Below are 23,569 nucleotides of genomic sequence, written 5' to 3' on the forward strand. Positions count from 1 at the left end.
TCTTCTTTTAATTAGGGGAAGCCAGCCTTCCCCCTCTAAAAGTTATAAGATCTTCAGCCATTCTAAGCATGTTTCTGTGGCTTGAGAGCTTGAGCATGTGCTTTGGTCATCGGTTTTGTAGGCATAGTGTGAACTCTGGGCCTGAGAAACTCGGTAGTTTTAGTCAAAAACGAAGTTGTCTGTTTAATACAAACATCGGAAGGTCAGAATACTCCCTCAGAAGCCGGTGCCTGCACAGCGGCTCCTGACGCATCCAAGGTAGAGATATCCGCAGGTTCTGTAGTCGAAGAAGCATCTCGCGGCATACCGGACTCCAAATGGGTCTCAGCAGAGGCCTGCGAATCTGTAGAAGTGGGTATCAGGGGCTGCAAAGGTGCTGCACTGAGTACTGGCGGACTGGCGACTAGCTTAATGGAAGCGTCGTCTGCTGTTTTGGACCTATGTGGTCTGTCTCTCTCTTTATCCTTACATTTTTTCGGAAGATCGGTAGTCGGATGGCTTATCAAAGCCATTTCGGAATACGGAGAATGAGAGCGAAATAATTTAGCGACAAAGATAGCCCAAGGACAAATAGTTTGGGCGTTAAACAAGGCACAAAACTGACAGCAAGGAACCTCGTGGTCTGGGCCTAAACAGGTGATGCAGTAAGAATGAAAATCTTTGCTAGGTATTTGCTTTCCACAGGTAAGACAATTGTTAACTTTTTCTGACATCGGTTAGAGCAAGAAAAAAGGATCCCCAACGGGATACTTAGCTTTAGAAGACTTCAGGTTTGAAACTCAAAAAATGAAAATTTCAGGTAGAGGCCGACCGGCACTTGCAAACTGCTTCTGCTTTGGGCTCCCGCGCGGCAAGAAAAGCTGATGTAATGGCGTCGGCTGCATGTTTTATACCCGTGACGACCTGACTTCATGGAAGAGGCAACAGCATCCAACGTAGAAATCCCAAAACTCTGGTATTCGGGCCAACTGAGGGCTACCTGCAGGCAGATAACCCAAGTGTGATGACTGCAACAGTGAAACACGAAGAACATCAACCAAGACTTAACAAAAGTTGTGATGGGCTCTCCACTGAATGAGGGCAGAAGAGCAGGAAATATATGCTATTCTCCTACTTTTTTTTTTTTTTGTTTACTTTGAGGGGAAGAGAGGATTGTGGGATGCACTTCTACCTAACCACCATTCTGGTGAAGACTGGAGGGAATTCATGAGTACAGTAGGTTGTCCAGCACACAAGTTTGCTTAAGCATCCATGAAGACACATGTACAAAGCAGCATTCACATCCACCCTGCCTAAGCTACTACATGTAATACTCAGAGAAAGTTACTACCTAAGAAAAGACCTCACCAGAACAGCTATGGCCTTCTGTCATCTGCTCTCACTCTTCCACATGAAAAGTTTTATATACAGGTAATAAAACTGAGAAATGGCAGCTGCTAGGAGCCTCCCTACATACAAAGATCCAACAACATTTATTTTTGTTTCCTAAAATGTAAAAATAAACTTGAATACATATTTCAAGTTAGGAAGCACAGAAAAAAAAAGAAGTTATGTACTCACCATAATGTTCCATCTGTGATGTCTATTTTCCTTCTTCCTCAACTACTGGGTTTGGATATAACCTTCGGATCTGACGCGGCCTTTATTTTAACTCATGGCCACTAAAAAGCACTCAAGCTGCTCCTTTACCCAAAATGCACCAACCCCTAATGTACCTCAGATCTTGTTTGCTGATAGACATAATGTAAGAAATGTTGTCATAATATTCCTGACAAAAGCCACCATTATCTGGAGCGCAATATAAATAACAGCGGTGTCCTTATAAGTTCTCGTTCTTCCAGAAATCAGTTGTGAAACAGGTTGGGGGGTTGGTGGGAGGGGAGTTGAGGAAGAATGAAAATGGACAACACACATGGAACGTTATTGTGAGTACTTAACTTCTTTATCTGATGTTGTTCATTTTCATTCATTCCTCAACCATTGGGACAGTCCTCTGCTACTTGAAAATCTAGGTGGATTCTAAGGAAGGATATTCCCGAGTGCAGTTGACCCAAAGGCTGCTCTTCCCCTTGAGACCAGATCCAGTTTGTAATAGGTAGTAAAGTTATGAGGACTGGCCCAAGTTGCAGCCGCACATATGTCACCCTAGATAGAAACACTGAAAAAGTTGCCATGGTCCTAGCTAAATGGGCTCTTAAAGGTTTTAAGGACACACCTAACTTGTAGACAAATGATATACAATTTGTCAGCTATCTGACTAAATTACCTTTGTTACTAATTTACCTAATTTAGAATTTGCAAAGCAGACAAATAATTGATTTGTCTTTTTAATTTCTTTTGTTCTGTGTAAGTAAAAACTAATTGTCTGTGGACCCCCAGTAAGTGCAACAGATATTCACCTTTGTCTGCAAATTTTGGAAAGAAAACTCTCAAATTAATGGACTGGTTGATGTTAGATTCTGACACCACCTTAGGAAGGAAAGAAGGATTGGTTCGTAATTGTACTCTATCCCTATAAAATCAAGTAGGGAGGTTTACAAGACGGTGCTTGAAGTTTTGAAATTCTTCTAGCAGAGGTGATGGCCACCAGAATGATAGTCTTCCAGGTCAGAAACTTAAGATCACATTTTGCTGCTTGTTCAAATGATGAATGAATCAAGGCCTGGAGTACCAAATTTAAGTCCCATGTGTGAATTGGGTCTTTATAAGGAGGTCTCAAAAGAAGGGTACATCTGAAGAATGCCTTACAAAGTTTAGATGAAGTGGAGTTCTCAAATCCAATAAGAAAATTAGACATGGTTGCGAATTGAACTGTAATGACTGAAGAGATAGCTCCTTCGTTGAAAATTCTAGTCATAACTCAAGGAAATTTTTGACAAGGGCTAAAAAGGGGTCAATATGTTTCTGAAGCACCCAAAAAACAAGGTTCTTCCATTTAGTTCATTAAAGTTTTCTTGTAAAAGTTTTATGGGATGATAAAAGTATATGACAGATGGGACGACAACATGGGTGGAGAAACCACACGGTCACAGCATTAGGTTTGAGATATCTGGGTGAATCATGCCTGTCAGGTGAGACAGGAGCTCTGGAATAGGATCCAGAATTCAAGGTGAGTAAACTAGATGAGGCCAAAGAAAGGGGAACCAAACTTGTACAGGCCAGTAAAGTGCAATGAGGATGACTTCACTCTTCAACCGGAAAGGTTTCTGCAGAAATTTGGGGATCAAGGGGGTTGGGGGATATGCATAGAGGAGACCAGGGGGACAATCATGTAGTAGAGCATCTTTTGGTGACTCCGTCATTAGGGGGAGTAGGGCAAAGAAGCTGCTGCACTTGTTCAGGGGAGATGCAAAACATCACAGCAAGGCTGGCTCCACTGTTGAAAAATCTTTTCTGCCACTTTCATATTGAGAGACCACTCATGAGGTAGTAGTATGGACCTACCCAATTTGTCTATTACCACATTGCACTTCCCTGGAATGTGCGCTGCTATCAGGAAACAGTTGTATGAGATCACCCACTGCCACACTCTGAGGACTTCTCGACACGAGGTATGAAACTGCTGACATAGTGTCTGTCTGAATCGTAATCATCACAAAAGGCAGACAGTCTTGGAAGGCCTGCAATGCTAAGAGCACTGCACTTATTTCCAGGACACTGATGTGTATTGGCCTCTTCAGGGGACTAAGTGCCTTGGACAGTTTCCCCCAGTAACTGCCCCCCCCCCAATATGGGATGCAATCGTGCTTACTATGGTCTTGGGCTAAGGGGAATGAAAGGATGGCCTTCTAGAACCTGATTTGATTGAATCCACCACCAACGGTATTTCTTTACACTCTGAGTGATTCTTATTTGTGCTGAAGTGTTGGTAAAGAGATAATTGTGTTGCTAACATCCACTAAAAATTCTCATGTAAACTCTTGTTAGAGGAACTAGGACTACAGTCACTGACACTGATCCCAAGACTTGTAGAGTTAATCGGGCTGAGATTGTGGTACTGTGAATTATTTTTCTGACCTGGAATATGATTGTTTGTACTCTTGAGATAGGAACAGAAGCTGTCACTGATAAGTTGAAAAGTGCTCCTAAGAATTAGAATATTTGAGATGGTTCTGAGATTTTTGTAATTTATGGTTATCCCCAGATGGGAGCAAGTCTGGAGTACCTGATCTCGTGTTCTTATTAGTCGATGCCTGGTGGGGGGCGGTATTGAGCCAGTAGTCCATGGACGGATACGCTTGGAATTCCTGCAGTCTGAAGTGAGCTGTTACCACTGCCATGCATTTGGTGAACACCCTGGTGGCTATGGTGAGGCCAAATGGCAGTGCTCTTAACAGGTAATGACTGGCTCCCAGACAGAAGCATAGATACCTTCTGGATTATCTGTTGATTTTTATGTGATAGTACTCATCCTGAAGGTCTATCGAGCACATCCAGTCACCTTTTAGAAGAAAGGCAGAATGGACTGGACTGTGACCATTCGAAACTTCATATGTTGAACTGATTTGTTCAAGTTGCTGATATCCAAAATCGATCCAGTCCCCTGTTTTCTTTGGCAATAAAAGGAATCTTGAGTAAGTTCTGGATTCTATCTGGTCTGGTGGGATCTCCTGGATGACTTTTCTAGCAGCTTTTGTATTTCTTATAGGTTCATAGATTCATAGATAAGTACTAGGCTAGCTGCCTTTGTGGGCCATTTTAAGCCTAGCCAATTTCTCATGATGAGAATCAAAACCTGTACCTCTTTGTCTGTAAGGTAAACACCTTAATCATTATGCCAAACACCAGAAAGATTTAGTGCTGTTGCTTTCCTCTGACTGGGTGGAACAGTGGGAAATCTGTATACAAATGGAGGTGGAAGGGTAATATATAACCTCTGGAAAAAATCTGCACCCACGTATCTTTTATGATGTCTAGCCACGCTCTCTTCTGCAGGGATAATCTAACCCTGATTGCCTCCAGAGGGAGCAATCGGGCCTCCTTTCAGCAACACTGGTAGGGTCCATCACAGAAGGGATCTCTAGACCCTTGGTTCTGCGGGCCTCCTCTGCCACATAAGAGGCATCTTCTATGTTAGTTCCCTCCTCTGCCTCTCGGGGAACTATATCCAAGTGGATCCTGGAAAGGACCCTGGGACTTTCTGAACCACGTCTTTCAACCACCTTATTGATTCCTACAGAAAGTTATTTGAGGGGTTGAAAAACATACTCTCACTGCAGAGAGAGCCCTTCCATCTTGCTTACACCTGGACAGTGTGTCCTCTACCTTACCGTCAAATAATGAACTGCCATCAAAGGGTGCACTGACGAACAAGGACTTGAAGGGCTCCGCAAAATCACAAAAGCACATACAGGCATGCCTCCTGATGGAAATGCCTGAACCCGCCGCCCTTGAGGTACCTTCAAGCTGAATGAGAGATAAGACTTACGGACAAATTAGAAACGGATTACAGGGCTGCCAACTGTGAGTCGCAGCAGTAGTGGTCCCAGAAAGGGATTTTTATAGTTCCTTTATCAAGTCCCTTTGTACTCTTGAAGTGTGCCAGGCAGTTCAGCAACCTAAGGACAAAGGTTGCTGAATCATACACCCGCTTCCCAAATCTGTCCAAAGCTCTAGCTTCCCTGTTAGCGGGATGGAGAGAGGAAGTCTGCTCAGCAAGTTCCTTTTTAATGGCCGAAGCAAAAACCATAGCATCTACAAGCACTCCCTTGCTCCAAAGCTCCCTTCCTACAGGTGGTGCCAGAATCTGATCCAGTCTTTTGGGGATTGGCTCAGCTGCATCAGGGTCCTTCAATACCTGCTTAGAGATCAAGTCAATGAGCTTGTCAATGGGCAGAATTACCCAGGAAGTAGATGGGCCAGACCCAAAGACATCCAGGAATACCTATTCCTCTGTGGAAGAGTTATCGGTAGACCAACCACTTCTCTGCTTAAGTATCTCAAGAATGTCTCTGAATGAGATGTCTCCAGGTGGTGATCATGAGTCAGTATGTTAGGTGATGGACTCCTGAGGGAAGTCCAAGTACCTCCCTCTTGCACTTCCTCTTCCTAGGGACTTCTTCAGTAGGGTGCTTCAGAGAAGTGTCTTAATACATTGTAATACCCTGCTGAATAGCCTGGAGACATTGGGATGGCTGTCTCTGTGGTGTAGAATGATGTGGCTCAAGGCACATAGACACATGCGATCCAGACGGAAGATCCGAGGGGGTAGGAACATCCATCCCACCGAAGCAGAGAACACTCTCTCCACCACCTTAGAGACAGAATGCTTCAAGGAGAAGGAAGTCAATGCAGCAGAGAAGACATGCTTCTACTCCATCAGCTTCCCTTGCCTTGAAGGCAGTCCACCTGAGTCGGAGGTCAGAGCTGAGCTGTCCAGTGCTGAGGCTCTGAGAGGAAGAGACTGCTCTGAAAACTTTGGAGTTGAATCTAATGCCTTGGATCCAACAGGGGAGCTTCGGCTCCGAGAGATGCCTGTTCACTTGGAGACAGGCTCGGAGCCAAAGATACTAACATCTTCGGATCCAATCTAGATTGTCCTGGGAGACACGGATCCAAGGGTTCCTAAATGATAGGTCGGATCGGAGAAGGAGCCAAGACTGGTGGAGTAGTACAAACAAAGGCCTCCTGACCCGAAGGGGTAGGAGTCAGGAGAACTCCCATCTGTATCTGCACTGATGGAAGTTTTCTCATCATTCTGTTTACATCAGCCTCAGTCAGACTTTTGGAAGAATGAGAAGTTACGGATGGGGACATGGAATGCCAACAGGATTCAGGGTATGGGGAAGGTACTGTACAGGGGTACCGGGTCGATGGATTGGGAAAACCTGGTCCTCAGCAAAGGCCTCTGATCAAAAGAGATGTGATCTCAAGAAGCCTTGGTCGACTAAAATGACGGCTGAGCAGGAGCGGTCTTCGGATCTGACTTATAATTTTTCCGTGGTAGGATCAAACGAGTGATTTGAGGATCCCAAAGGCCTTGAAAACTTAGTCGAAGGCTCCTTTAACTTAGGTTTTTTTGGGGGGGCTGCACCCCAGAAATAGCCTCTGAAAAGGATGAAGGGAGCAATCCTTTCAAGATTTATTTTTCCCATCTGTGACTGCTCATGGGTTAAAGGCCTTACAGATTGAGCAATCTACTTGAATATGGCCTGGGCCCAAACAGTATATGCACAAAGCGTGTGCATCAGAGAGAGGCAACTTGTGTCTGCATTTCTGGCACTTTTTAAAGCCAGAAGGGCTTTTTTCAGCCATTTTGAAAATACCAAAAGAAAAACAGCAGAAATGGAAATAAAAAAAATTACCAGCGATAGCAATTAAAACTACACCAAAAGGTGTAAGAGGAAAATGGGAAAGAAGAGATTACCAACTAGAGTAATAAGATTATACTAAAGAATGTAAAAAGGGAGGATTCAGAAATGGGAAAAATCTAATATGTTATAAGAAATAAAAAGGGAGAAATAAACTTCTCTATACTGAAATGCTCAAGAGCTCAAAGCAACCATGTCCAAATGCGAAAGCTGCAAATGAGAACTGAGGAATGTTAGGGGTTGGTGCATTATGGGTAAGGGAGGAACTCAAGAGCTTTTCAGTGGCCACGAGGATAAAATAATGGCTGATTCGGATCCAAGGGGTTGAGGAATGAATGAAAACTGACATCAGATGCAGGAGTTCAAAACACATCAATGTATTTTCTAATCTTTTTTCTACTTGCTTTACTCAATTCAGGATCAAGGGGGCTGGAAAATACTCCAACAAATAATGAGTTCAAGGCTATAACCACCCCTACATGGAATGTCAGTCCACTGCAGGGCAAGCACTTGTTCAATGAGTCATGTGTGTGTGTGTAAGCTGCAGTCAAAAACATGCAAATTCAGCAATGTAGACTCCACTACTAACTTACCTTTGGAATGTGAGAGGAAACTTGAGGCCATATAGAAAAAAACAGTACTGACAGAACACACAATAATTTGGCAGAAGACACCTTGCTCTAATTACCGACACTAACCACTCTACCACCTTGTGGCCTGATCAGAATGTAATAAATGTGAAATTATTATAAGAAGGCTCTTCCCATCTCCACAAAGTGATTAACCAAATCATGCAACAGTCTTCAGCCAAGGAAAGTAGTGAAATACTGTCTGGGTAATTAACCAGATCATCAAAAAACATAGCAACTACACCCAATATATCAGTCATCACCAGCAATTATATGCAAAGTCTTCAGTACCAACTATCACTGTGGGGAGATGTCCACTTGACAACTTCAAGTTGCCACACTGTTTCAAAACATAGAAAACATTTCAGATTGGTTTCCTATTTTTCTAACCAAAAATAAGAAACAAAGTTATTTAAATTATAAAATATACGCATCATACTTAGTTCAAGCTTAAGTAAAAAAATGAATAAAGAAGGACTTGGCAAATTTATGAACCTTTAAATTAGTAAGCTGATTCATTATAAATTGAAATGATACAGCAACACTTCTGCACCATACTGATACTCACTGATCTCGTGGAGATTGTATCACAGAAACTGGGGAGACAGCTCGAGATTCAGGAAACTGGTTATTAGACACCATCTGCAACAACTGCTTATACAATTCCTTTTCTTCATGTCGGATTGTCTGCAGAAGATATACATAAGACTTTGTAACAGTTGAACAACATTGAAAATACGTTATGCAGCTAAGTCAAAACATGGCAGTAAGCTTTACAAAGTACAGTTGTGTAAGTTAGACTTACCAATAACAGTAGATGTTTGAATTCCTCACTGCTGCAGTAGCCTTTTGGCTGTATGGGTTGTACCATGGCCTAAGACACAACAACCAGCCAGCTTCCAAAAGATCTGTCTCCCTTCCCTTACTTCCACTCTGACTGCTGATTGATCAGCCTTTAGGAGGGGAAATCAGCCAGCATTCAGAGAGGAAAATCTTGAGGACTTTCTTGCCAGACAGTTAACTAGCATGTTTATCCTGAAGTAAACAAGCAAAAAACAACCACCAAACTATTTCCCAATAAAAATATATACAAATGGAGGGGGTTGAGGGTGGGTGTTGCAGCAGTGAGGAAGTCGAACATTTATGGTTATGCAACTTGCAGAAAGTACAGTTGTGTACACTTACCATAAATGTAGTTGTTAGTGTATTCACTGTTGCAGTCATCACACTTGTGTTACCTGCCAGCAGGTAGCCCTCAGTCAGCCCGAATACCAAACACTTAGTATTTCCGCGTCGGTTGCTGCTGCTTCAGGACTGGCGTCAGGTCATCAGGGGTATAAAAACAGGCAGCAGATGCCATTACATCAGTTTTTCTTGCCCCAGACGTCAGGAACTCCTCAAATAGGGAGCTAAGTTATGCTGGAAAAAAACACCACTGGTAAAAAGTAAATACCAATAGCCCCGTAAGGAGTGAGTAATAGAGATAAAGGAGAGAGAGAGAGAGAAGGGGGCATGAGGGTGGGAAACCAGGACTACAACAGTGAATACACTCAAACATCTACATTTATGGTATGTGTACACAACTGTACTATGTTCTTCATGTTTTACTGTTGCAGTCATCACACTTGGGTTGATTCCCAAAGCTGAGGAATGGGTGGAGGCAGTCAAGAAGTGTTGGGGCTGGCTAGTATGCCCTGCAGGACTGCTGTTGCCCTAGATAGGCAGGTGGTAAAGCTTGGTGAAGGTGTGGATAGAGTAGGTAGCAGCTTCCAGAATGTCCCTGGTAAAGTCTCCCCTGAGGAATGCTGTAGAGGTTGAAGTTGCCCTAGTGGAATGCGTTCTGACCCCCGGAGGGGGTGGTTTCCCATGATGTTTGTAACAGAAATGGATACAGTGTGCTATCCATTTGGAGATGATTTTTGATATGGCCTTGCCCTCTGGCCCTGGTGTAAAGATGACTAGTAATTCCTGAAGGGCCTTAGTCTTATCAAGATAGAATCTGAGCTTTCTGTGCACATCTAAAGAGTGCAAGATCCTTTCCCCTTTATTTTGATGATTAGGGAAAAAGGCTGTCAAATGGATAGATTGGTTGAGAGCCACACTGGACACCACTTTAGGCATAAAGGGAGGGTTAGTCCTGAGGGAGACCCTGTCAGCATGAAAAATAATGAAGGATTCCACAGCCATCAGTGCTTGTAGCTCAGACACTCTTCTAGAAGTGATGGCCAGAAGCAAGGCTGTTTTCCAAGAGTGGAATTTTAACTCTGCTGATGCTGCAGGCTCAAAGGGGGTAGCGTGAGTTTTTTCAGTACAAAGTTAAGGTCCCAAGCAAGGGTGGGGGCTCTTCTTGGTGGCCTTGAGTTGTTAGCCCCTCTCAGGAACTGTTTGATAAGAGGGTGAGAGAAGAGAGGTGGCTCAGTGCTGTAATGAGCAGAGATGGCAGAGGCATGGATCTTAATGGAAGAGAAGGATAGGCCTCTGTGGAGCAGGTCTGCTAGGTAATCCAGGATGAGAGTTAAGGAGGGGAGTGGCTGTGTCCACTCCTTTAGAGTGAATCCAGGAACAATACCTTTTCCACTTATCACCATAGGATTTCCTTGTACTGGGTCTTCTGGCTTCAAGAATGACGTCCAGCACCTTCTTGCTTAGGCTGGCCACTGGAGAAGAATTCAAGGAATAAGCCAGGCTGCAAGGTTCAGGGTTTGCAGTTGCAGATGCAAGATCTGTCACTCCTACTGAGTGAGGAGGGTTTGGATCTGGGGTAGATGCCATGGTGGCACCGGTGACAGACTGCGCAGTAGTGGGTACCAGTGCTGGCGTGACCAGTCTGGGGCAATCAGGATTGCCCTTGGTATTCCCTGTCTTATCTGGAGTAGTACTCTTGTAAGAAGAGGCAGAGGGGGAAATGCATAGACTGAGAGGGCATCCACTTTCCAGGCCCTGCTGTGAGGTGTCCTGGTGCAGAATTTGATGAGCTGGTGATTGTACAGGGAGGCAAACAGGTCCACCATCGGGGTCCCGCATTTCTGGGTCAGAAGGCTGAAGATGTTGAGGTCTAATTGCCACTTGTGTGGGTCTAGGATATTTCTGCTTAAGTCGTCTGCCAGAGAGTTTTGTTTGCCTGGTAGGAATTGAGCTTGCAGATGAATATGCATGGCCAAAGCCGTGCTCCAAAGGGTCACAGCTAGCCTGCAGAGTGGGTAAAAGTGGGATCCCCCCTGCTTGTTGATGTACCACATCACTGTGGTGTTGTCAGTTTTTATTAGTAGGGGTCCTGGTGAGAGTAGGGATCTGAAAGCTGTCACAGTGTGCTGAACAGCTAGCATCTCTTTTTTTGGTTGATGTGCAGATGAATTTGGCTTGGGCTCCAGTGGCCCTGAATGAACCTGTTGTCCAGATTTGCCCACCAGGCATAGTCTGATGCATCTGTGGTTAGGGTCTGGGAGGCGTGGGACTGTGTAAAGGGAAGTCCCTTGTTGTGGTTGCATGCTGCTGCCCACCAAAGAAACTCTGCTTTAGACAAGGTATGATAGGTATGATGGTTTCCAGGTCCTGAGAATGTTGGCACCAAAGACTTAAGTACCACTGGAGTTTCCTCATATGCAGTCTGGCATATGGAATTAGCAGAATGCATGAACCCTGGTGCCTGCAGGATTTTCCTTGCGGATAAGCTGGGTTCTGGTGGTCATTTCAGCGAAGCAGCCTGTTAGATAGGCTTGTTTTTCTGGAGTAAGGAATGCCATCTGGGATGCTGTGTCCAAGCTTCCTTCCAGGAATACAATTTTTTTGACTCGGACTAGTTTTGATTTCAATTAGTTGATAGTGTACCCCAGGGAAGTTAGAAGATCCTTTACAAATGTCAGGTGATGCAACAGCTTTTCCTGAGTGTCTGAAACAGGCAATCATCCAAGTAAGGGTATATTTGAATCTTTCTCTGCCTGCAATAGGCAATGGCTGGAGCCAGCCATTTTGTGAAGACTCTGGGAGCAGTGAATAAGCCAAAGAGAAGTGCAGAGAACTGATAATGCATAGATCCTGTCCTGAAACGTAGATATTTCCTGCATGAATCCCAGATAGGGATGTGCAGATAGGCTTCCTTTAGATCTAGGGTGGCTAACCAAGCATCTTTGGGACAGCATAGGGAGAAGCTGCTGAAGGGTGAGCATTTTGAATTTTGGTACCACCAGGCTCAAAGTGCATTTAGAATGGAAAGATCTAAAACTGGGCGTCAGGTGCCCTCTTATCTGGGTACCAGGAAACGTCTGGAATAAAACCCTTGACCTATCTGTTCTGCAGGGACAGGCTGAATTGCCCTTATGGAGAGCAGGGATTGAACTTGGTTTTGTGCCTCTGCCCACTGGTTTGGAGGAAGGTCTGGGAACCCTTTTGGGGTTAACACCGTGTGGAAATAAAATTTGTACCCCTGGGATACTATGTTTAGGACCCATCGGTCTTTGGTGATGGAGGTCCAATTTTTGCATGGTGGGCAAGTTTTCCTCCTAGGGGCACGAGCAATTGGCCAGAGGTGAGAAGTGGAGTTGAGAAGTCATTGCGAATTCTTTCCGTAAGGGGGTGACTTAGCACTCCCTGTTTTAGGAGTGGAGGTACTCCATTTCTTAGATCTCAGCATACCCTGAGACTGTAATTTGGGGTGGGGGTCTGTTTCCCCTGGGTCTAGTTTGAGATGGCCTTGAGGGGGCTGGAAAGGAAAAATGTTTCGAGGGGCAATGCCTACTGAATCTAGGAGGCTGCACTTGCAAAAAAATATTTGACTGTCTGCATAGACTTGGCCTTTTCTTCCATGTTTTTTAGAACCTCTTCTGCTTTGGTGCCAAACAGACTGTCCTTGTTCAAAGGAGCGTCCGGTTATTTTGATTTGACATGGTCTGGCAAGGTCTGCTCCTTAAGCCAAGCATGCCTTCTAAGTACAGAATCTGTAACTGCAAACCTGCAAGATGCTTCTATGCTGTGAAACCCACATTGCAAGGTATGTTTGCTGACTTGACTTGCAGAATGCATAAGCTCTTGTAATTCTTTATTTTTCTGCACAGTCAGGAAAGGTGGATAATTTCTGCTTAATAAATGCCATAGTATGTTGCTGGTATTTCAGCATGTGGAACTGACAAATTCAATGCCCTAATGGTGAGAGTTGCAGAGGTGTATACTTTTTTTACCACATCTGTCTAAGGCATGGGAATCTCTGTCCGAAGGGGTGAGATTCTTAGCTGTAGTTGCTTTTATGCATTTTGGCCCTTGGGAGATGACCTCTGGATCAGCAGTAGGATTTCTGAAAAGAAATTTGTGAGAGTCAGGGACTCTGTAGTACCTGTCTGGTTTCCTTGGGGCAGTATCAGGAGTTAGACTGGATTCCATAAAGACATCATCTACAACATCCAGAACAAGAGGGATAGCTAAGGGTCTATACTGTGGGAAATCTAAAAATTCCCAGAGTCTCTTTTTGGACTGAGGATAATCCTGACACTCCCAGTGGAAATGCTCTCTCACAGTATGTAGGGTTTCACCAAAAGAAAAGTCCTCTGGAGGGGAAGCAGAAGGAATGGATTACTCTGCATCTGAATCATCATAAGCAGATAAAGGCATATCTTCATATTCAGAAACCTCAGAGTAGTCAGTCTATTGGTCACTTAAAGTGCTGGGGACAGGTCTCTTTCTCTTAGCAGAGGAAGGCTGGCTTCCCCTAATCAGCATGATCAGGCCTTTTGCCATTTTAAGCATTTGAGATTGTGGCAAGGAAGCAGTTGCTGGAGTTTGAGTCGTCTGTTATTTAGGCATAGCTAGTACTCTTGGCCTTAGAACTCAGTAGTTTTAGACAGAACTGAAGATGTGAAAGAAGTCGTCGGTTTGTGTCTAATATCGGTAATGAGAAGTTGTTCCTCGGAAGCTGGTACCTGCACAACGGCTCCGGACCCATCCAAGGTAGAGACATTCGCAGGTTCCGTAGTCAAAGAAGAGTCTCACTGCATACTGGACTCCAAAAGTACAGTTTTGTACCTACCATAAATGTAGATGTCCGATAGGAATGCATCTGCAGTCTTTACAAATGGGTTGTCCTGTCGTCAGGCAGCCCTTCGGTCGGCCGGATTCCAAAGTCTGGGTCTGGCTTCGGCTAGTGTCGCACTTCACCCAACGTCATTGCGGCAGTTCTTCGGGTGTAAAGGCATCAGCCGACGCCATTTTCCTCAGTGTTTCTTGCCCCAGATGCCAGGTGCCCTCTTGGATGGCTAAATTTGGATAAATGCCAAAGTTTCCAAATAGTAGAGAGCAAACACACAAAATAAGCATGTATGTACATATATACAAACAAATACACCATAATAGATCCCCCCCAAGCTAGCTGAAGGTTGGCAAATACCCTAGGAGTACCTCAGAGGGGAAGGAGGGAGGGTAATCCTGACTGCAGATGCATTCCTATCGGACATCTACATTTATGGTAGGTACAAAACTGTACTATGTCCTTCAAGGATGCATCTGCAGTCTTTACAAATGGGTAGAATACCATAGCTAAACTAGGGCAGGAGGAATGAGTAGAGATTATGGTGTAGTTAGGATCCCTTGCAAAACAGCAGTGGCAAAACCAGCTCGGGATCTAGAGTATAAAGGTAAATTATAATGCTTGGCAAATGTATGCACGGAGGTCCAAGTAGCAGCCTCTATAATGTCCTTGGTAGCCACTCCTCGTAAGAAAGCTGTGGTAGTGGCTGTAGCCCTTGTGGAGTGAGGCCTGATGTTCTCTGGAGTTTTCTTTCCATGGTAGGAGTAACAAAATCTAATGCAATTTCCTATCCATTTGGAGATTGTCTGTTTTGAAATTGGTTTTCCTTCCTTCCCTGTTGCATATGCTACCAGAAGCTGGTCAGTTTTTCTATTGGTTTTTGTCCTGTCCAGGTAGTAGCGTAATTGTCTATGCACATCCAAGGTATGTAGTAGCCTTTCTCCCCTGTTCTGTGGGTTGGGGAAGAATGTAAAAAGGTGGATAGCCTGATTTAAAGAGACTCTGGATACCACCTTAGGCATAAATGTAGGATTTGTTCTCATGGACACTATCTTGATGGAAGATCAGGAAGGGTTGCACTGCCATTAATGCCTGTAGTTCAGAGACCCTTCTTGCTGAAGTTATTGCCAGCAGGAATGCAGTCTTCCAGGATAAGTATTGTAATTCTGCTGTTGCTGCTGGTTCGAAAGGGGGAAGTGTCAATTTTTCTAGCACAAAGTTCAAAGTCCCATGCTGGTAATGGAGGTTTCCTGGGAGGTTTCACATTTTTAATTCCTCTCAGAAACTGTCTGAGCAGAGGATGCGAGTAGACAGGAGGATCCAAGCTGTATTCTGCTGAAATAGCTGAGGCATGTATCTTGATGGAAGAATAGGACAGGCCTGTATGGAAGAGCTCTGCCAAGTACTCCAGGATGCTGGCTATGTTCACCAGTGTCACTTCTTGCCCCTTTGCAGTACTCCAAGTGAGATATCTTTTCCATTTTGCTGCATAATTCTTTCTTGTTGAAGGTCTTCGAGCCTCCAGGATTATGTCCTTAACCCTTTGGGATAAATTTGGGTTAATTGTTGTCATGTAATGTTCCAGGCAGTTAGCTGTAGAGTTTTCAGGTTTGGATGCAGGATGTTGGAAGTTGTTCTGTGTTAACAGTAATGGGATCAGGGGCAGTGTCCATATTTGTTCCCGGGACATGCTCCTCAGCAATGGATACCAATGTTGTCTTGGCCAGTCTGGAGCTATCAGAATGATCCTCGGATGTTACTCTTTGATCTTCAGAAGCACCTTGTGCATCAAAGGAAGTGGTGGGAATGCGTATGCTATCAGGTTTTTCCAACTGAAAGATAGGGAGTCCACCTTCCAAGCAAGTGGGTGGTACTTCCTTGTGCAGAATTTTTTTAGCTGGTGATTGAGTGGGGATGCAAACAAGTCTATTTGTGGTAATCCCCATTCTCTTGTGATGGCTTTGAAGATGTCCGGATGCAGCATCCATTCGTGGGCATCTGTGGTAGTTCTGCTTAATATGTCTGCTAGAATGTTTTCCTTCCCTGGTACATAAATTGCTTGTAACTGAATGTTGTAGCTCAGAGCCACATCCCATAGGTCCAGTGACAGCCGGCATAGAGGATATGAGTGTGTGCCTCCCTGTTTGTTGATGTACCACATAACTGTGGTGTTGTCTGTCCTTATCAGCTGACCTTCTTGGAGAAACTGTCTGAAGGCCTGGACTGCCAATTTTACTGCCATCATTTCCTTTAGATTTATGTGCAGGTGCAGCTGGTCTTGAGTCCATAGGCCTTGTGTGCACCTGTCCAGCATGTGTGCCCCCCAACCGAGGTCTGAGGCATCTGTCGTGATGGTTTGTCTTGGTTGGCTTTTGCAGAAGGGCAATCCTGAGTTTGATTGGCAAGCCTGAGCCCACCATAGGAACTCTTTCTTCAGGCAGGGAATCATTGGAATTTTGGTTTCTAGGCTTTGCTTGTGTTGAGACCACAAATTCTTTAGGTACCATTGTAGCTTTCTCATATGCAGCCTGGCATGAGGGACCAGTATTATGCAGGATGCCATGAAGCCTAGAGCTTGCAGCACTTTTCTTGCAGTTAGATGGTTCTGCTTTGTTAATGCCAAGAAGTAGAGAGGAAGCTGCTCTTTCTTTTCTGCAGTTAGGGATGCCATTTGATTTGATGTGTCCAGTTCTGCACCCAGAAAGGTTATTCTTTGGGATGGAGTCAGCATTGACTTTTTTATATTGACTGTATATCCCAGGGCTTGCAGCAGGTAAAGGACTCTTTGTAGGTCTTCTGTTAGTTTTATTTTGTTGTCCGCTTGTATCAGGCAGTCGTCCAGGTAGGGATAGATTTGAATCCCCTGAAGTCTGCAATGAGCAATTACTGATGCCAGGCATTTCGTGAACACTCTGGGCGCAGTAGATAAGCCAAAGGGCAATGCTGAGAATTGATAATGCTCTGATCCTGCAAGAAATCTGAGGTATCTTCTGCAAATTGGTCTTGTGGGGACGTGCAGGTATGCCTCCTTGAGATCTAGAGTTACCAGCCAAGACTCCTTGCCCAGCATGGGAAGAAGCTGCTGTAGGGTCAGCATTTTGAATTTTGGAGCAATGAGGAATGTGTTTAAAGCGGACAGGTCTAGAATAGGCCTCCATTTGTTTTCTTTTCTTGGTACCAGGAAGAGTCTGGAGTAAAATCCCTTTCCTTGCTCCAAAGGTGGTACCTTTTCCACAGCTCTCATTCTTAATAATTGAGATATTTGCTTTAGAGCTTCTGTCCTTTGAGTAGGTGGCAGGTTTGGCATTCCTCTTTGCTTGGTAGAGTATGGAAATGGAACCTGTAACCTTGGTCTATAGTTTGCAAAATCCATTTTTCTCTTGTGATGCAATGCCAGTTCTTTGAAAATAAGGTTAGCTTTCCGCCTAAGGGTGCTTCTAGTTGTTCCCTGGTAGGCGGTGCCACCGCCAAGTCACTGTGATTGAGTTGTTGTAGTGGTGGTGGTTGCATCCGTGCCTCGCTGGTTGCTACCTTGCCACTGGCGTCCCCTGTAGGCACCCCTGGTTTGGTTTCTGCCTCTCGGCCTATTCCTGCCTCTTTGTGCCCTAGAGGAGTCTGGAAAGGACCAATTCTTGGAGGGCCAGTTCCTGCTAAACCTTGGAGGTTGAACTTGTAAGAAATCTTTCACTGTTTGTACAGATTTTGCCTTCTCTTCCATCTTTTTTAGTACCTGTTGCGCAGGGGAACCAAATAAACTGACCTTGTCCATAGGTGCATCCAAAAGCTTTGATTTGACATGGTCTGGTAATGCCTGTTCTTTCAGCCATGCATGCCTCCTGATAACTGTGCCAGTCATGGCTGATCTAAAGGAAGCCTCCAGTGCATCATAGCCACATTTTAAAGAATGGTTACTAACCTGCTGTATGTTATGTACCATTTCTTGAACATATTTCTTATCTAAAGATTCTTCAGAGGACAGCTTTTTAGTCAACTGGTCAAGCATAAACTCTTGATATTGAATCATATGAAATTGGCAGTTCAAAGCTCTAGCTGACAAAGTAGCAGAGGTGTAAACTTTTTTACCCCATCTCTCTAAGGACCTGGATTCCCTTTCAGAGGGGAGGGGGGTTTTAGTGGAAGTAGCTGCTACAGCTTTAGGACCCTGGGAGATAGTCTCTGGATCTGCAAAAGAAGCCTTATATAAATGGTGATGAGTGTCCGGGACCCTGTAGAACCTATCGGGCTTAGCAGGAGCCGGAGGTAATGAATCAGGAGCAGTGCAAGCATCATTAAATGCATCATCAACAACAGAAAGCACTGGAGGTATAGCTAAAGGCCTATGCTGTGGCAAAGGTAGAAAGGTCCTAAGCCTTTTTCTGGAGTCTGAGAAATCCTGGCCCTGCCACTGAAATTGTTCCCTCATAGCATGCAAGGTTTCCCCAAAGGAAAATTCCTCAGGAGGAGAGGCTGAAGGGATGGACTCCTCAGCATCAGAGTCTTCGTAAGGAGAATAAGCAGCCTCAGGAGGGTCTGTATGTTCTGAGTCAGAGGAATCATCTGTGAATACTGGCTCAGGGGGCTCTGCTCTAGGCCTTTTTTCTGGAGGAGGGAGAGAGGCCCTGTCTGGATGAGGCTGGGCTCCACGAATTAAAGAGATGAGATCCTCAGCCAAAGTAAGCATATGGGAGCTGGTGCTGGGCCTGAGAGAGGAGGGCTTGGCAGGCACCGTTTTTGATGCTTTGGCTGCTTTAGCCCTGGCAAAGTCCTTAATAGACATTGCTGCAGGAGGCCTAGCAGCTCCACGTGCAGGGGTAGAAATATCCAGGGGAATGGTATCTGATAAATCCTGTGAAACCGCAACAGAAGGTTGGATTTCAGAAGCCGTTTCTACCAGGTTAGAAGAGGCCTCGGTAGAAGGCATGATTTCGGCTGAAGAAAGAACCGCTTGCTCGGTTTCGTCCGAAACCGAGACACTTGCGGTTTGCTTAACCGCGGTTTCGGCCGAAACCGCGGACCGCGAGTGTCTGTCCTTTTCTTTGCGTTTTTTGGTACTTTGCGTAATCAGAGGATCCGACGGCATAATATATGCAAAATCGGAGCCGAAAATCTGTTCAGCAAACTCCGACCGACGTCTAAGCGTCCGTCGGTTAAAAGAAGCACAGGCTAGGCAAGCTGCTACGTCGTGGTCTGGGCCTAAACAATGTATGCAATAGGAGTGGAAATCTTTATGAGGTATTTGTTTCCCACAAGATAAACAGTTATTCACTTTCTCTGACATCGGCTGAGGCAAGAAAGAGTCCCCAACGGGGTACTTAGCTTTTTAGAAGTCTTCGAAGTAATATTCGGTAGTAGTAATCTCTGGATCTGACCGACCGGCACTTGCGAACAGCTTCTGCTTCGGGCGCCACGCGGCAAGAAAGAATGAGGAAAATGGCGTCGGCTGATGCCTTTATACCCGAAGAACTGCCGCAATGACGTCGGGTGAAGTGCGACACCAGCCGAAGCCAGACCCAGACTTTGGAATCCGGCCGACCGAAGGGCTGCCTGACGACAGGACAACCCATTTGTAAAGACTGCAGATGCATCCTTGAAGGACATCGGGTCACAATAGCGGCCTGCAAAACCATCAAAGTGGGCATCAGGGCTGCGAAAGCCCCTCACTGAGTACCAGCAAATTGGTGACTAGCTTAACGGAAGCGTCTTCGGCAGTTTAGGACCTGTACAGTCTGTCTCTGACTTTATCCTTACGTTTTTTCGGAAAATAAGTAGACGGATAGCTTACCAAAGTCGTTTCGGAATACGGAGATAGAGAGCGAAAGTATTTAGCTTCAATAAGGGCCTAACGATGAATAGTTCAGGCGTTGAACAAAGCACAAAACCAGCAGCGAGGTACGTCATGGTCTGGGCCTAAACAGGTGACGCAGTAATAATGGAAATCTGTGTGGTATTTGCTTTCCACAGGCGAGACAATTGTTAACTTTTTCTTACATTGGTTAGAGCAAGAAAAAAGGATCCCCAATGGGGTACTTAGCTTTAGAAGACTTCAGGATGATTTAATTTGGAAACGAAAACTCAGGTAGCATCTGACCGGCACTCGTGCAAACTGCTTCTGCTTCGGGCTCCTCGGCAAGAAAGACTGATGTAATGGTGTCTGCTGCCTGTTTTTATATCCTTGACGACCTAACGTAAGTCCTGAAGCGACAGCAACCAACGCAGAAATACTAAGTCTCTGGTATTCGGGCCGACTGTGGGCTACCTACAGGTAGATAACCCAAGTGTGATGACTACAACAGTGAAACATGAAGAACATCTATACTATGTCCACTATTCCCCTTGTTGCAGTAGCCTTTGGAGTATATGGGTTGATTACTAAAGCCTATTCAACCTGGACAGAGGATGGATATCAATCCAGGAGCCCCTGGAGAATGCTCCTAGCAAAGTCAGTCCTGTAGCTAGCAAAGTAATCCAATTTGAAATGTCTTAAAAGTAATTACCATAAGTCATGTACTTGGCCTTTAGAGTGCGTCTATAGTTCAACCCTTTCCAATATGCCATCAGAGAAGACAGGGTCTAGTAGAGTATGCCTTGACACTGCTTGGAACTGGTTTAGTAAGATGGGTATAACAAAGACCACAGCCTAGGGCAACAAACTAGAAATAGTCTGTTATGACATGGGTTGTCTGTTCGTATGTCTCAACATAAGAAATAAATAGCTGTTTAGCATTTCTACAGGACTTAGATCTGAGAAGATAGTACCAGAGATGTGTAGCACACGTCCAGAGTGTGTAGAATCCTTTCAACCTGGTTTTGAAAGTCAGGATAGAACACTGGGAGATTGATGGCCTGATTCAAGTAATCTCTGAAATAACTGTGGTATGAATGAGGGTTTTGTTCTTAATATCCTATTAATAAGGAAGGCAGATAGGGTTTAGCCATAGGGTTGCCACCTTTCATTGTGACTAAAACTGGACTAAGTCCACACCCCTCGCACCACCAGTAACCCCACCCATTCCCACCCCACTCCCCATCCACGTTCCACCCATTTTGTGACATCACCATGACATCAGCTGATGGGGAACACTCTTTTTCCATTCCTGATGCCTGCTTTCAGCCAATTTACTATGTTTTTCTGTACTAAAAAAGGCATAGTAAATCAAACTCCGATAGTCTGTTTCCTTTTTGAAACAGAATATTGGGGTTTGTACAGTGTTTGCCAGACTACAGGTCAATCGGTTTAATTTCTGGATAGTCTGGAAAAAAAAATGGATAGGTGGCAACCCTATTTAGCCAACATGAAAACTTGCTGCTCAGACAGTTCTCTTGCATTGCTTTTTGGTTTCTGTGCTAGGCCTAGGAGTTTTTCTGAATTTATTGTAGCTAGTTGTAACTAGAGCCTGTGGTAATTACCTGGCCCAAGAAGCTCCTCCCAGTCTCATCTCCTCTGCTTGTCTTATGGCTACTGACAGAAGAAAATAGAAAGGACTTCCATTACGACTATTAGTGTACTAATAAATTGCATTAAAGAGGGTATGTTCCTCACTACTGACTTTTGTCTGCCTTTGAATCACCTCGCAATTACTTATAGCTAGTTGTTAGACTTGTTTCTGGTACTTTTTCACGTATGGCTAATGAAAGTGTTTTTTAAAGTAAGAAGAGTGGGACTACATTTCTAGTGGGAGTAGACAGGTAGCCTAGTCTGTCTGAGTTGTTAAATGCACAAGAAGGTTTAAAGTGAGAACTACTTGTTGTAGCTAGATATCTAGTTTGTTTCCAATACCTTCTGGCTAACTAAGGTGTGTTTTTACACCAAGAAGGCTTGGACTGCAATCCTAATGAGACCAGAAAGGTACCCTGGTCTGTCAGAGTTGGGAAACATAACTCTTATCAGCTTATAAGATACAGAGTACAGTGACAGGGCCTTCAGTCTGTCCATGTAGGTCATGTGTTGAAGGCCCTGAATTTTATAAGATGTGCAATGTAGAAGGCCTTCGTTACCACTGTGGACACATGGTGATCGAAGTTAAGGTTGCTATCAACCTGTGTTCCCAAATCTCCTGAGGGGAATCAGGTATGCTCATTACTTCGAACGAGACCGATTTATGATCAGACCTTACCAGGGAGGGCAACAAACAGGGGGTAGTGCAGAGACCCTCTATATTGGTGAGTACTAAGTCTAGGACATTATGCCCCTTGTAGGGGTGCAGACTATCTGTTCCAGAGCATTTGTATTAACAAAGTCCTACTCATATACGTCTCCCAATCATTGGAATGATAGTTCAAATCACCCATGACCAAGGTGTTTGGCTGTATAGTCAGTGACTCTAGTAGGTCCAGGTAGGCAGAGTGGTTCTAATGGTTCTTGGTGGGGGACATATAGCTAGCAATGATACGGAAGGGGGACTTTACCTACAATTAGTTGGACTTGTAGTAGCTATAGGGAGTTGTACTTTTTAACCAGTCTTGAGGTGTGTTCATCTTTAATGAAGATGGATAAACCTGCATCATTGGTTCTTTCACTCTTGTTTTGAGGTTTGAACATGTGCAAGGCATTGTAGCCTTGCATGGCCTGAGTGTTTTCAGTGGCCTTAAATCATGTTTCTGTGACTGTATAAACATTGGCATCTTCCAAGGTAAGAAGTGCTTCCAGTGAATGCAGTTTCCGATTTAGACTCCTAGCATTAAGTATCATAACCTTGAGTTTGCCTCCAGGGATCTAAACCTTGTCATCACAATGAACAAAACATGCTGGAGGGATAGATTCCTGACCCAAAGACTCCCCATACTCTGGAATGGATTGCCCATACATGTCAAGCAGAGTGCCTCCTTGGCACTCTTCAAAAGGAACCTTGACGACTGGATGGGAGATAGGAAATTCACCACGGGAATCACGTCAGTTGCCCTGCTAAACAGGGGTCCAGGGAAGTAAATATTGTGAGAAGAAATATCCAGGAAATTGTTATGGCTAGGCTTGTATAGGCCCTAGGGCCGATAGCCTAGTACCAACGTACGAACCTATAGTGGATTTTTTTTTTTACGCCAGGAATTTTACTGTTCTGACATTGCCTAAAAAAGGTACTGTGTGGGAGGCAATTACCTCTGCCTAAAAAAGGTACTGTCTAGGAGCCAGTTACCTCTGCCAGTAACAAAAAGCCAAGAGGCGACAGGTGAAGTCCATCTCTGGCAAAGCAGCATGGTCCATTGACCAAATACTCTCTGAGTCTTCCCAAAGATTTATAAACACCAAACTGAAGCCAGCATACAGCAAAACGCTTTAATGTCTTCTGGTACCTCGGCTAAACATAGCCTTCAAAGGAATAATCAAAGACATACAGCTGCACCTTTTTATACATTTGCTAGATTGAGTCAATAACTCAATTATTCAATCAATACAAACCACTTTGACCACAATTTTAATACATATAATAAAAATATGCTTAGTTATACTAAATTTTAAATACTAAAAATTAATATTTATTTCTAAGTTCAGGCCCTTAGGCGCTAATGTACCAAAATTAAGAATGAATCTACTTTCTAGGTTCAAAAGTTTTTGTGAAAAATTCCCAAAGCCTGTAGTATTTGGTTTACCAAGAACACAAAAAAATAAAGAATCCAAACAC

The 23,569-nt window shown here is 44.3% G+C and overlaps 1 protein-coding gene across 1 annotated transcript in view; it reads right to left on the minus strand.

The window, feature by feature from the left end:
• Positions 1 to 23,569, minus strand: part of LOC122811561 (sentrin-specific protease 1-like) — a gene marked incomplete in the record, with an annotated part of 1,729,916 nt that overhangs the window by 1,177,238 nt on the left and 529,109 nt on the right. Inside the window, 1 exon segment of the mRNA XM_044083479.1 lies at positions 8,508 to 8,626. Within this exon segment, the coding sequence (XP_043939414.1) occupies positions 8,508 to 8,626 (119 nt within the window).

This window comes from Protopterus annectens, chromosome 9.part0 (genome assembly GCF_019279795.1).
Source record: "Protopterus annectens isolate FY-2018-M chromosome 9.part0, PAN1.0, whole genome shotgun sequence".
Taxonomy (NCBI): domain Eukaryota; kingdom Metazoa; phylum Chordata; order Ceratodontiformes; family Protopteridae; genus Protopterus; species Protopterus annectens.